The sequence below is a fragment of the Cataglyphis hispanica genome, chromosome 1 (genome assembly GCF_021464435.1).
Source record: "Cataglyphis hispanica isolate Lineage 1 chromosome 1, ULB_Chis1_1.0, whole genome shotgun sequence".
In the NCBI taxonomy this organism is placed as follows: Eukaryota; Metazoa; Arthropoda; class Insecta; order Hymenoptera; family Formicidae; genus Cataglyphis; species Cataglyphis hispanica.
In genome coordinates, this window is record NC_065954.1 from 17055603 (window position 1) to 17070475 (window position 14873).

Consider the following 14873-nt stretch of genomic DNA (forward strand, 5'->3'; position numbering starts at 1 on the left):
GAAGTTTCATAGCACAAAAAAAAATTATTTCGTTCTCGTTAATAATTAAGAAATTAATTATGTTTTTGTTAGACAGATTTATATTTAAATACAACAATCATGAATTTAGCATCTGCTTTTAAATAAATAGGAAATAATACTATTCCGTTCATAGTAATTTGAAACGACAAAAAATTCGTTCGTAGTTAAAATTATAAAAAATGTAGCAATTTAAAAAAATAACTGTTATCATTGCTTTGATTTTTTAGAATTGTCTTTACTCATATATATTTTTTTTTTCTTTGTAATCCTTATTTTTCATCAATTAAAAATATAAATACAATAATTTTTAAACAGCATAATTACAAATAAAAAATCACTACAATCAGTTACAAACAATTCTAAAAAACATAGTACAAGCAGATTTAAAATATTATTATATATAATTAATTTAATAATTCCATTTAGCAGCATTCAATTTTAAAATTTATATATATTCATATAATCATAATTTTTAGCATATATTTTTAGCAATATTTTTAGCAATATTTTATTTATCAAATAATTTAAAAAGTAAGTTTTCTTCCCAAATTGCCTTAAAATTCTTAAACGATTCCTAATATTTTCAATTTACTTCAAAAACACAAAAAAATCCAAATATCAATAAATGTAGAAAACAATGTTACAAAGAAAAATGTTTTGAATAAATCATCTTCTGCAAAGATGCTTTCGATCAATATTATACATCCATTACAAGATCCTAAAAATTCCTGAAATCTTTACAGTCGAGCACAAATAACTCGTTGGCAAAACCAGATTGCCCTTTAAATAAATAAAAATTGTCGAAAGGGTTAAAGTACGGACATGCGTGATCATTCAGGTGGTAACGTCCGCTTCGTCATTCTGACATCGAATGCCGTCGACAACGGTGAAAATGAAGAAAACGCAGATAGAAGGAAGGGAAAGAGACAGAGATAGAAAGGATTTGGTAGGGGATGGCGGCGTCGAGGGACGAGCAGGTGGGGCAGTCGGGGGTGGCGAGGGGTTTAAACGGCGGATGACGTCGGTCGGTCGGTCGGTCGGGGGGCTGCAAAGAGGGATCAGGGGGAAATCGCGCCACGCTCGTGGCGATCAATACTTCGCCACCACGCCTCGACTTCGCCATCACCTATCTCTCGCGTTGCGTTGCGAGAGAGCAAAACTTGACTCTCTCTCTCTCTCCCTACGTCATGAGCCAGAAGGTGAAATCCTCAGATCGGAGAACGCCGATCACCTTGGACTTTGACGAGTCCGAGCTTTAACCCCTTCCCCTTGTAACAATCATCCACCTCAATGAAGAATAAATACATGATCGTGAAAAATGTATTATCCATTTAGCTCTTTCTTTTGTTACGTTATAAAAATTAATAAATTATAATCTAGTGATTAGAAAGAGAGAGAAAGAGAGAAAGAAGAGTGATGGAGAAAAGACAAATATGGAAAAATTTTATTTAAACAAAATTTTTAAAAATTTTTTAATTTTTCGATATGCTTAACTACATTAAAACGATGTTTTTAAATCAAAGTTTATTTCTGCAGAAATTGCTCTGTACCAACAAAAAATATAAATTGTTATAATTTCTCCATGTGTATAATATATAATTTTATTAAAATCTGATCTGTTTGAATGATATGCAAGAATGAATTAATTCAGCAAGATAATCTATCTCAAATATTTAGTTGCATTAATTTTTCTCACTTCTACATGGATTATTTACATAATATTATTTATTTAATATACAAATTTAATACAAATTATAAATCTCGATTTATACTTTGTCAACATATCTCTCCTCAAATTCACATTTATTTAAAAGTAAACCATTGCATTAAATATAAAAGAATTAAAGACAAAAAAATAAAAAATAACGATTGTTCTTTATAAAGTATCGGATATAGAATCCGCATTAATGAATAAAATTGATAAATAAAGATATACATGACATACAATTCACATGTATATAAGATAAAAGAGTCTTTCAGCGTAAGGGACCTCTCGGTCTAATGCAAAAGAAGGAACGGCTCATTTGCCAAGCATTTCTTCGACGAACGAGCACCCGAACACGCGTGGCCCCGTTCGATGGGGTCACGATATGGGGAGGGAAACGCGGAAAACACGAGATGACAGCACGTTGCAACCGGACAAAATTTTTGGCACACTCCTTTAAATCTGCACCTATTTCCCATCTCCCCAAAAATATAAAATATAAAAATACAATGTGCATCGCAAAATAATTAAAGAACTCCCACATGTAAAATATATGTATATTTAAAAATTATTAATTTTAATTTAATTCAAGGCTACATCATTATATTTATTTCAACGTCATTTTATAAAATAGTGTCCTGTCAATTCGTAATCTTCACTCGATTCTCTTAATAAATAATAAGCACAGATTCGAATAAGAGATTCGCGTATATATCAACGATCGCTTTACTACTTATTTCAATACTGAGAGATAATTAAATAAAAAAAAAAACAGCCTCGAAGCAAATAAAGCGTGAAACAGCGCGATCCATGAGTGAATGGTGGCGAATAATCGATGAGCGGTACGTGCGAGGTAAAACACGCGTTATCGTGGCGGTAAACACGGTGAGTAAACTACTAACGAGTACTACTAACGGTCGTTCGACCGTTGCTGAATATCCCTTGTTTCGCAGAAATGAACGACACGCGGCGCGATTATTATCGCCAAACATGATTTTAATAAAATGGCGATATCTTTTGTGTGCGGATTTCCTAGCGTGCTGTTACCACGATAATGAGAATTCCGCGTGCTCCTTCACGACCTTAACTATGATCTGATAATAATTAATATACATTCGAATTTTTTTACTGCCAATTATAAATTGACTGATATCCTTATGTACGAATAAATTTTATCAAAGGAGCTTAGAAGAGTATATATTAATTCATTTAAATAAAATTTAAATTTATCTTTTCAAAAATTTATTAAAATGAAATCCATAATTAAAAGAATTTCCATTCTATTATATTTATTGTTAGCTTGATTCACGGTTAAACATAACATCGCGTACATATTTTCCAGTTTTTTATTTATCCCCCTTTTCATTGAGGAACAGAAATTTTTAATTTTTTAATTTAAGAACGTTTATTAAATAAAGTTTCAATTGTATTGACAGTCAAGATCGTTCGCATATATCAAAGTTTGACGAGTTGGGACGTTTTCGCACTTCATGATTAATTTTAATTTCATTGTCTCACAAGTACAATTATATATATGATGCATCATATTTCAACCGTATTGAAATCGAAATGATTGAAATAAAAGCATACATTCGTGTCTTTTATCAATTTTTTTTGTATTACTGTTGCCTCGAGTATGATAATCGTGAGTAGTAAATCGATATCGCGATTCGCGAACATACACGACCGAATAAATTATTCTTTCGTCAAATAAAGCAAAGCTGTGCCATCTACAAAATTATTCCACGATTTCTCCGCGCAGAATATCTCACATAATATTCATGAACTTTGTCTTATGTAAACTATGTCAATTATATGCAGAAAACAAATATATATTTAATGTCTTATTATTATATATACAATAGAATGTATAATTAGCTGTGACATAATTAAATTTCCTTCAGTAATAAAATATTTATATATTACAAATCAAATGTTATAATTAATTTCATTTATATGTGACCAAAAATCGTTATCATATCTATTTATATTCCAAAAGTTTAACATACTTCCATTTTTAGTTAAAAAATATTAAATTAAAAATTATAAAATATGTATTTTCTTTTTATTAAGCATATATCTTACAAAAAATTTATTACATAAAAAAATTATTTTTATATTTTTCCAATTATTAAAATCTCATAAAAGTGTGTTTCGAACAACAATCTTCCATATAAAATAGGTTTAGAAAATATCGACTCTTCAATGGTGAACGAAACTCAGTGTATATAACATATATCTGACATATAACAAAGAAATCAATAATTATGGTCAAGCCGTATATTTCCTATATTTCCTCGAATATACCACTTTGACATAAATAGAAGCTTTGAATATAAAACATCGCGGTCGGTCTGATTTATCAGCGGTATCGACGAGCCGTCGAGCTATAGCATAGCTGTAGCAGTAACGATAATATCGAGTACGATGATTTCGATGTATATACGCGGGATTCACGTCGACGTACATCCGTCGTTTCGACGCGACGGATTTAGGCGCGTCGATAAATAATGCCGACAGGTGTGCGAATACGTCGAAAAGCTCGCTCGCTCGCTCGCTCGCTCGTTGGCGCGAACGAGCCTTCCACGTCGGCGGCCACGGACCGTAAATTAAGGTCAGAGCCAAGAGCGATGTAAGCGACAAACCGCGAGAGAAGAATAGAGAGAGAGAGAGAGAGAGAGAGAGAGAGAGAGAGAGAGAGAGAGAGAGAAGGAGAAGGAAGAGGAAGATAAACGCAAAGACAGATATGCAAATCACGTACATGCTGTTTACGTCAGTCGATCTGCTGTCAAAGCAACATGCCGACGAAATAACGTAGCCATTCGGTAACATGAGTGATGTTAAACAAACCTATCGTGCGAACAAACTACAGTTTAATGGAATTTTAATCTCTTAACTGCGTGTGACCCCCTAGAAAGCCATTTCACATCTTTCGTTCTTTAGTATAAATTGATCTGACTTAACATATGGCGTTTAAAGTAGCCGCGTGCTAGCCAGAAACTACAGTTTCAAAAATCATTTATAGATCGATTAGCAGATAATTTCACGATTAGATGAGTTCGTACTCTGTAATGTCGCAATTAAAAAATTAAATTGTGATATCGAAAATTGTAAATGACGTATGAAATTGTAAAAGCAAAAAAGAAATAGGGACATTCTTTGTATAAAATATGAAAGATAATTTATTTACTAATTTTAAATCAATGATATATGTCTCTACGAGGAAAATAATATGCAACGCATTCCAGTATCATCCTGTAAAAAATGTTACAAAATTACGTAAACAATAAATGGGAGTTTACATATTTTTTTTTTTTTTTTAATAATGTAAATTATGAAGTAATATGGACGGCGTGTTAAATATGATTATATTGCAGCTTCCCTTTAACTTTTTAAATCTATATGCTTTATATACAGAGCGTTAATCCACTTTTGATTTTTGTTTTGCATTCTCTGATTAAGAGTATTTATTCCGGCATTACTCCAGATATTTCTCTCGTTGCAATAATGATACATTGTAAAATGAGGGCACAAAATTCTCCTTTTTAACAAAAAGAGATAAAATGTAGTAATTTCCTCTCTCCCTTCCTCTTTGCAGCGATATACCAGCAAATATAATCATAATAATTATAATAATGCTCCGAAATTATATAATGATGTTACGACACATCATTTTGTGATAATAACGATGATGATAATAATAACAAATGATAATTACAATAATAATTACAATAATAATAATACAAATAGTACTAATGATAGTGGCGTTAATATATATTCCGAGGTTCATAATCTAAATTCTCCCGCCGAGAGTAAAACGTATTTCCACGATCATGAACAACATGATATTCGAGAAATCAAGCGGCGGTGACAAACAAGTGGTCGACCTGAAGGGTAACGTGCACCGCGGCATATGTTTCAAGATGATATGATCGTATATATTTCGCACACACATTTTTAGACACGCGTTACTTCAACTTGTTCGGGCTTCCCTTTAATCTGAGCAATTACGGAATCAAAATTTACTCCGAACCGTTACTTCGCTCTTTGTTCTCTACAACTTGTTCTACTCCTTTGGAATGTTCCGGAGCAGTCTGTTCCCGTTAAAAAAAAATCGTGCGATAAAAAATGCACGGTTTGACATTTTGAATCGAAAGATCGAGTGTAAAATCTTACAGGCAAAAACATGCGACGACGATGAACCGGCGGCGAGAGACGACTCTCCCTCGCGGTGACCGAATTGGAGGTTAACCTGTCACTCGATGGCAGATCGATTTTACGGCGCGTGAGAAGGGGGGAGAGTCGCAGACCGCCGTTCGTCGCATGATTACGAGGAAGTACGATATTATGTAATTTCTGGTACTCACTTTGTTCACCAGCCGTACAGATGACGTGCCCTCGGTGCGATAGTCTCGATGCAGGTATTCTCTTGTTCGTTCGCACAGGCGAGGATATTGAAGAAGATGGACCAGTGATTACAAAGAGAGAGAGAGAGAGAGAGGACGTGTCCGGGAAAAGCGACGAGGTCACACACTGTGGCAACCACCGATGCGATTCGGCGACGGTTGTACACTTCGCGTTTCGCGAACGGCGCGAGATAAGAGAATAAGAGAGAAAAAGAGAGAAGAAAAGAGAGAGAGAAAGAGAAAAATGTCAAACTTTATCACGAGTATAGCATGATGCGTGACGGACTGTGTATGACGACGGGAGAGAGAGGAATAACAACGGGAACGACGACGACGACGACGACACGGTTACACTCGCGCGACACCACCGACACCGACACTCGATGACGTCATACCACCGGCAGCAACATGGAGCCCGCCGCCGACGAACGCGCGACAACGTGATACGAAACAAACACCACGACGTAACCACGACGACAGACAATATACACGCCGCGTTCAGACCATTCACTACTCGGCCGCAGTCGTACCGTTTGTAACCTCAAAACGTTTAGCGTCCGTATAATCGAGAATGTGTAACAGCGGACGCGCCCCGTGCGCAACGGCAACGAGACACGAATCCGAACTGAGACGAAAGCCCAGCCGAGCAGCGCCGAATCGGCCCGAACGCGTCGCCGCTCGCCGCCGTTCGCCGCGCGCTTTCATTGGTCGAACGCCTTCCCCACTATCGGCTCGTGTTTCTTCGGCTGCTCTCGTCACTCGTCACAGGTTATAGCGAAAAAAGTAGTAGTCATATCCCGACGAACGATGCGAACGTAAATGCGTGATCTGACTCGTCGTAAGTGTAGTATCATAACCTCGTTGTTCGCTTGCGAATTATATGTCAATTCATTTTATTTAATCGCGCGAAACAACAGCCATTCGTAAAGTTGGAACGTATATAGTTTTGCATGGTCATTCAATTGCTCCTAACTTCACGTGAGTCAATTTTCGAAAGCTTCTGATATCACTACGGTTTTTGGAATCTTTGACGATTATCATATCTTTGATCGCTTAATTCGTTTCTCGTTGATGTGAGGAAAAATTACAGACAACTTATGCAATTAGATATGGAAAATGATAATTAATGGGAAACGATAATTTAGATGGCGTAACGTTCCGCGAGTGACAAAGTAACTTTGCTTTTGGATTAGAATATATATATATATATATATATATATATATATATATATATATATATATATAATATATTTCAATGATTTATAGTCATTCATAGTAATATTGTAGAGAATTTTTGTTTAGTTATCAAATCAGAAATTCCTGAATATAAATATCTTTGAATATGAGTATTGTAAAAAAATATTCTATTGAAATTCTCTCAAAATTAGGAAAGTAAAAAGCGGCAGTTCAGAGTATATATTTGATCTTATATAAAAAAAACTTTTAAATGAGTTAAGAATTTATGAAGCTTCTATATATTTTTTGAAAAAAAAAAAAATACTGTCGTATCTATTAAATGAAAACTATTCTTTACATCTTACACCACATTATATATTATTAAGTAAAAAAAATTTATTTTCAGAATTAAAACAAATAAATCAAGATGACGCTATCATCTTACGTCTCTCGAATAAATCAGATCGATGCCACTCAGTTGGACACAGAGATTTACAAAATACTGAAGAATCAAATCAAAGAAATCGCGAGATACAGCGGGCCTGGCAAGATCGACAAATGGCAAGCCGAAGTAGACGTTCTCTTGAAATTTCTCATCTGGAAATTTTCGCTGCAACGAGGATCCTCCACATTCGGCCAGCAACTCCTTAATTTGCAGTACGCTAACATCAATCAGAAGAAAGCTATACTTTATTTAATTCTAAGCGTTCTACCTCAATATCTGAAAGACAAGTTGAGTAATGAAAATATTTCGGATCGTGGCATGCTCATCCAAAGTCTAAAATCGTTCATCGATTGGACGTCGAACGCTGTCAGTTTCCTAGAGCTTATCAATCTGCTCTACTTTCTTCATCAAGGCGTACAGTCGCGCGTGATAGAGTGTCTGTTAAATCTGTCAAGTCAGTCGATAACAACGCATCGACCCAGAACAATCGGCTACTCGTACATGACGAGAGAATTGCTGTGGCACGGTCTGATGGAGCTCTTCACCATCGGCATACCCATGATCAACTTTCATTATCTGAAGTACACGGTAACCCGACTCTGGCGGCGACCGGAACTAGTAATGAGACGATCGTTCCCGGTGATGGATGCTGCGACCAAATGCGCTTACTGCGAGGAGAATCCGATCCTGCCATCGCACGCCGGCTGCACACACGTCTTCTGTTACTACTGTTTGCAAGCGCACTTTACCGCGATGAATGTGTTCCACTGTCCCAGCTGCAACGCTAAGCTCCACGCCGAAGATATGAAGAGATACACAATCGCGAGTGCACCATCGAGTGACGACGAAGATTCGGACGATAGTTTTGAGAGAATGGACAATGGCTAACGTATGAACGTATGTATACTTTTAATTTTATCAAAAAAAAAAAAGTGAATCGATGATCGCGGGATAACGTGATGGTGACGGATATAAATTGTGGTGCTTTTATTATGACGAAGGGCTATGTATGATATTAATATTTTTTTATTAAAAATAGCAATATACAAAATCTTTATTTTTCATTTTAATACAACGAATCCTAATTTTTTCTGACATTTTTCTCCTTTTTTTCCGAAACAAATGATAATAAGAAATCAGTGTATATATATATATATTCTTGATTTTTATCAAAAATTATATTAGATTATTATATAAAAATTTTGCTGCGTTGTATATTACAAAACGCTTCTTCCGCGCAAGTCGATGGATCGATCATTCACATGCGATAATGATACGTTCATCGATTAATTTAACATTCAGCTACTGCACCTGCGCTCGATGGGCGGGTACATCCCCGGATTTATTACATGAGAAACGACATTTATTATAAGCACTAGAGCACAGAGAAAGGAAAACGCGAAATACATACACATAAATTAACACTTCATTCGCCTCTCCTACACGACATTACATATATTTCACTCGAATTAAACTCGTATCATCTTTTTTTGGAATGTGTGATTTATAATACAATTGTATATATAATGTCTTCCTTTTGCGGGAAATCTCTTCTCGCATCTTTCCGCAATATTTAATTTCTATTTGAGCTTGTTGAAAATATCCGCGTCTCCATTCGCGCGAGTCTATTCTAATACTAATCTTACATTGCGACGGAATTTGCCCGAAAAATAATTAGACACTTAAATATGACACGATTAAGATATAACATTATTTATTTTTTTATATTGCATTCCTTTTTTTTTAATATTCTAATTTATAATAATGTCTTCCCTTACCCTTCTCTCTCTCTCTCTCTTTTTCCTTAAAAAAATTTTCAAACTAGAAATTTAATTTTTTTCAAAGATTTGCCATTATTTTTTTGCATACTCTTTTTCGGGCGAACTCCTTAATTAATCTTCGCATTATTTATATAAGCAAATCGAAGAGTGCGATTTCGATCTTGCTAGGCAAAAAAACAAAATTTTCGATGTTTGGAGTATGAAAGAGGGAACGTAATAGTGCGAGGCATTCATTTTATCGATATATGAGAATGATCAATGCAAGGCACTATCATATAGCTGTTGAATTAAGGCAATATTATGTCTAAAGAGAGAGATCGGCGTTTGTGATATTATATATCTCGAAACGCGCTCGTGAGTTCCACAATTTTCCAAACTTGTCCTTGAGATATATTCATAAGATAATATGATACATTATGAGTGAAAATAAAGATATATGCAATCAATCATCTTTTTAAAGACTTGGAAAAATTTATTTTAAAATTGTAAAAATTCAATCAAAATTATACAATTGATTGGAACAAAACTAGATATACAATTCCAATAAATCGATTTAATTGATTTAATTCCAGCATGATATTTAGAATATAAATATCAATCAATTAGATTTTATTTTAATTTTATTTTCACAATTTTGAGAGACATCAATTTTCACAAATTTTTAAAAAGAATTTTTAGATCAAATCATTAAATTCTGATCGAAGAATGCCTTCGAATTATATGAGCAATCGCCGAGAAATTGTTGCTCAATAATATGACTGTGGACTTGAAATCCTTCCGAAATTCTCAGAAAAAGTCTATAATTTTTTTTTTTAATCCGTATACATATTATTCATATATTATCCATATATATTATATCATTTTTCATGAAAGTAGAAACCAAGAAAATGGAAGTCATTGGAGACATTGAAAACTAGAATTGCCTACGTTTATAATTCATAAGCTTCTCTTCAATGACCAAGTTATATTTAAAAGATGAATCTTGCAAATTATGAGCTTAATTCATTTCTAGCTTTGAACGATTTCTATAAACCAATTAAATTGTGTGTATATAAAGTTCTCGATAAGTTAGGTAGGAAAGAATGAGTCCACAATTTGCTATAATGAAACAGTATTAATAATTTGTAATATTTTCTCTACCCCGTTCTCGACGCAAAAACATGAAAAAATATATATACTCACGATATACGCTACACACTAGAGAGAGATAAACAATTTGAGAAAAATTTACAGCGCATTTCTCATAAACGCAACGGACTTGAAGTCACATAATTTCGCGAGCGAGGTCGATCGCAATTAATTATACGCGTTAATATTCTGCATTGATCTTGCTCGTTTTCGAGAGAGAAAGAGAAAGTCTGTCATGTTATTTGCTGAGGATGCAAAATGTGTCAGGTGAATAGAGACGAATAAGGAATAGTGGAGAAATTGCGGTTATACAGTCTTTGAAAGTGTTTAGACGGGTGTGTCTTCTCTCTTTCCGGCATAATTAATTCTCATTAATCGAAATGTTTGAGCGCTTGTTTATAATCGTTTTTCTCTTCTTGTTTCTCCTCGCACGCGCGTTCCCTTCTTTTCTTTTAATGCTACTTTCCGCGATTATATATCTATATATATTACCCGTATACGCTAGATCTAGAACATGATCAGTATACATTTACATAGGAACATTGACGGCTTTCTTTTCAGGACTAAGGAAAGAAACCGATTGCTGGCCGGCAAAGGGACTATCTCGTTATATACAGATACGTTATATGTTATATACAGATTTATCACGAGTTTTATATTTTCGCGAGGACAGTAACATGTACTTTCTTACAAGTGTTGGGAAAAGAGTCTAGAATTTAGAAAAATATGATTTTCACGATATTCTTCTTTTGCTCTGAAATTTCTGTCTCTGCGATATATTCAAAAAAATAAACTGATTTAATTTTAATTACGTCTTATCACAACCTGGGGTAGATTGTTTTTCTTTCAAATTTTTGGAACTCGAAACATCTGCGTAACTGGCGGTATGCAGGCGATTTTTGAACGAGAACTTTTTAAGCTCGCGCTTGCGCTGCTTCGTTGATTCATTATTGATGCATACGCGTACATTTTATCCGCAACGACAGTAAATATATCACATGATTCTCGTTTGATTGTGCACTTTATGCTTACAAGATGTCAGTAACTTTCTCATGTTATCATTTTGTCGAGATACCCTTTACCGACACAGAACAACGATTAGTATCGCAACTTGTTGCTGCCGCAAAAATATTATGTCTTGTCTTCTGCAAAGACGAAAACTATACATTGGAACATGGAGCAGCATAATTACAAATGCAATTGGATGAAGGTGATATATATATATATGTAACACTTAAACAACTAATAATAAAAATTCAATGAATCATCTCTCAAAGAGATAATTCAAAAACATTCCAAATTTTTCGAATGCTCTTTAGAGGTCTATTAAACATATTTTATATTTTTAATTAAGATTGAATTAATGGTCGTTAGTGATGAAATATCTAACACAAATTATAAATCCATTAAAAATTGCACTGTCACTAATATAATAACTGTAGTATCCTGAAGATATATCAATAATCAAAATAATTTTGCATATCAGAAGAATTTAAAATAAAGATTTTAAATTTGTAGCAAAACAGAATTTAATTTGTAAAGAAACAATCTTTTCCTATTAATACGAGGCTTTAAAGATAAAATTTGTAAGTTATTTTCTTAGGCACAGTATACTTGTCAAAATCATCCCTATTATTTTATATATTATTTTATCTATGTATCATTATTATTATATTTGTGCGCTGTTTATATTGAAATGTAATATATCACCTTCATCATCTTGCAATTGTTATTGTACGGTCCTCGTAACGATCGGATTGTACGATCGTACCGGAGGAAAAACTTTCTATCTTATATCATCATTGTTATCATCGTTGCCATTAAACAAAAAAAAGTAAACGTGAAAAAGACATAGAATCGGACAGTCTAATATTATATCACACGAATTGCGCGAATAATTCCTATTAACTTATACTTTTTAATATTCCGATCTAACTCGCAAGCGCATAAATAATTTACGCTTAAAAAGATTTCGCAAAAGACTTAGTCAAGAACTCTTCGCAGTAAAATCGTTCGTTAGGCATGTTCAATTAGATCGATCGTGCGATTCTGCCTTCTCTATTCCGACTTTTCGGCTCAAAGATTTCATGAGATAACCGGACTTTCTCCTCCTCTGCAAAACAAGTAATAAAAATCATACTTTTTTTGTCCGATTTAGAGTATCAGCTCGGATAATGCGCGTTATGTTAAAAAATGCGCATGACATTTAAGAACTTATTTACCTAACGCTTTCATTCCTTTGTTCAAAAAAAAAAAAAATTAACAAAAATGACGCTTAAAAATTTGAATAAATTATACCGAAAACAAGATATATCTTATGTCTATAAAACGATCATTTTGCGAAATCGACTGCAATTGACAGAGCTTTCTGCGTGCGAGGATAATCGGAAAAGAATCTAAACTTGGCAATCGTTTTTAACTTCTATTCGTTTTTTAATAAATTTTAATAAATTTTATATAAACCGTAATACGCACATATACTTGTCTAAATTATTATTGTTACTACATTTTATGTCACAGATATTATAGAAAAATTACTAGAGTGTTTTGCAATTCTTAATACAATTAAATTATTATATAAATTTGTAAATTTTATATATTTTATATATATTTTTATATATTATATATAGTTTTTATTATATATGTATAATTTTTCTATTTTTCACTATAATTTCGGTATCGTTCTCTTGATTCTGCCAAGTTTAGAGCTAGTTTAACAACACAAGTTTTTTTAATGAACACAACGATTATCGTCGCGAATTGAATATTGAGCTATCGACATTTTTTTTCAATTAGTTCCTCGAAAAGTATCGTTTGTAATACGCGGAGAATAACTCACGGAATATTTTTCGCTATATAGAATTTATTTTATACTATTCTATTTTGAATACACGCGTTACACGAAAAGTTCTTGCGGTCTATTGTTTAACATGCGTCCAGCGTCTTTCGCGAAATAATTAATAAATATTTTGTAACTTATATATATATACTTGCTTTGTATAAAACTCGAAATCGCGCAACCGCGTGCGGAATGTGTATTATAAATCGCAATTAATTACTGCAATAATCGAATCGTTGATTAATATTTATCGGTTATTTAACTAATTTTGACATGTAGATTAAACATTTTGGCCAACTTACGGTCGCACATTCGAGCTTAGTCTGAATTAAAGATAATGTGAATTTTTTCTAGGACGAAAATTCGCTGAACACACGCGGGACATCCCTCGCCCATCGCGTTTCATTCCTGATAACTCTGATAATCTTTTCTAATTTTTTTAAATTTCATTATAGAAACATTTATACCCATTTCACATTTCACATACTCGTATACATGCATTCATTCATATTTACCGATCATCCGTTCATCATGTAAACCATCACACGATATAACGAGTAGGGCGCGCGCTTCGTTTCATGAATGTTATAATATAAGCGTAATTTATTTAATGCCTTTTCGCCAGCAATTGGCATGCTCATCTGAAAACGTTAATTGAATTGGGGAATCGATAAGATTCAAGAAATATTTGAAATATTTTGATTTACATGAACATTACAAGCAACATGAAACAATAACGACGCGTCCATCGTGGCTGGACAGATGTGTAATAAACGGAGACAGTGAAAATATTAACGACTATTCTAGATCCTAAGGCACCTTTTGAGTGCGCGCCGAGAACAGCGAAAAAAAAATGAAGAAAAAAAAGACTACAGCCAGTTCCCGGCCACAAAAATAACTTTCTTCTTTTTAATTTTTTTACCGATACTTAAGTAATTTCAAATTAATCAACATGCAAACCGTTCGGCTATCCATTTCGCGTCTGTCTATTCCTGCGGTACAGATAACCGAATAGTCCTTTTGGTTTCTCTTGGTGAATCTCTTGAATTCGTATTCGTTCCGCCCGAACACTCGATATAACGGCGTAATGGTACTCGCAATTACGCGTACGATTAGAATAATTAAGTACTTATTATTTTGCATAATTTTGCGCGGCTTCGGGAACGGTTGATACGCCGTCACGTTTGGAACGAATAGCGATCAGTATTCTTTTACCATTTAGTGTCCAGATTGCATTTGTCTGTCGGTGCCGACAACGTGGACGCTTTCCGTTCTGCGCCGGGCGCGGCGCTTCCAGAGAACGGACTCGTTCGTTTGTTCATATCTGAGAAACGAGAACGAAATTATTAAAAACAAAAGAAAAATTATAATT

General features: G+C 33.9%; 4 protein-coding genes across 13 annotated transcripts in view; 2 read left to right on the forward strand and 2 right to left on the reverse strand.

Annotated features, from left to right (window-relative positions):
* The window catches only part of LOC126858941 (stress-activated protein kinase JNK), a 141532-nt gene extending 134800 nt beyond the window's left edge, over positions 1-6732 (reverse strand). For all 6 annotated transcript variants that reach the window (XM_050609759.1, XM_050609732.1, XM_050609741.1 and 3 more), the window contains exon 1: positions 6094-6732. The gene's annotated coding sequence lies outside the window, so the exon portion shown is untranslated. The remainder of the gene's footprint in view (positions 1-6093) is intronic.
* Positions 6733-6910: 178 nt separating this feature from the next.
* Positions 6911-11777, forward strand: LOC126859098 (peroxisome biogenesis factor 2). 2 transcript variants are annotated; one of them, XM_050610060.1, is made up of 2 exons: positions 6911-6970; positions 7715-11777. In XM_050610060.1, the coding sequence occupies exon 2, from the start codon at positions 7736-7738 to the stop codon at positions 8639-8641; it is 906 nt and encodes a 301-aa protein (XP_050466017.1). In that variant the 5' UTR covers positions 6911-6970; positions 7715-7735; the 3' UTR covers positions 8642-11777. The 2 variants fall into 2 exon arrangements, with proteins under 2 accessions (XP_050466017.1, XP_050466026.1); XM_050610069.1 differs by having other exon boundaries at positions 6940-7110.
* The window catches only part of LOC126858925 (N6-adenosine-methyltransferase non-catalytic subunit), a 39589-nt gene continuing 33247 nt past the window's right edge, over positions 8532-14873 (forward strand). Inside the window, exon 1 of the mRNA XM_050609672.1 lies at positions 8532-8650. Within this exon, the coding sequence (XP_050465629.1) occupies positions 8645-8650 (6 nt within the window). The 5' untranslated portion in view covers positions 8532-8644. The remainder of the gene's footprint in view (positions 8651-14873) is intronic.
* The window catches only part of LOC126857003 (protein bicaudal C homolog 1-B), a 34085-nt gene continuing 27973 nt past the window's right edge, over positions 8762-14873 (reverse strand). For all 4 annotated transcript variants that reach the window (XR_007688443.1, XM_050606183.1, XM_050606101.1 and 1 more), the window contains one exon: positions 8762-14825. Coding sequence is in view for 3 of the 4 variants with exons in the window: in XM_050606183.1 (XP_050462140.1) it covers positions 14713-14825 (113 nt within the window). In the remaining variant the exon portion in view is untranslated. The remainder of the gene's footprint in view (positions 14826-14873) is intronic.

Bases quoted from the DNA above. Each gene is read 5' to 3' on its own strand.
- LOC126859098 (XM_050610060.1), top strand. From the start codon at position 7,736: ATGACGCTATCATCTTACGTCTCTCGAATAAATCAGATCGATGCCACT.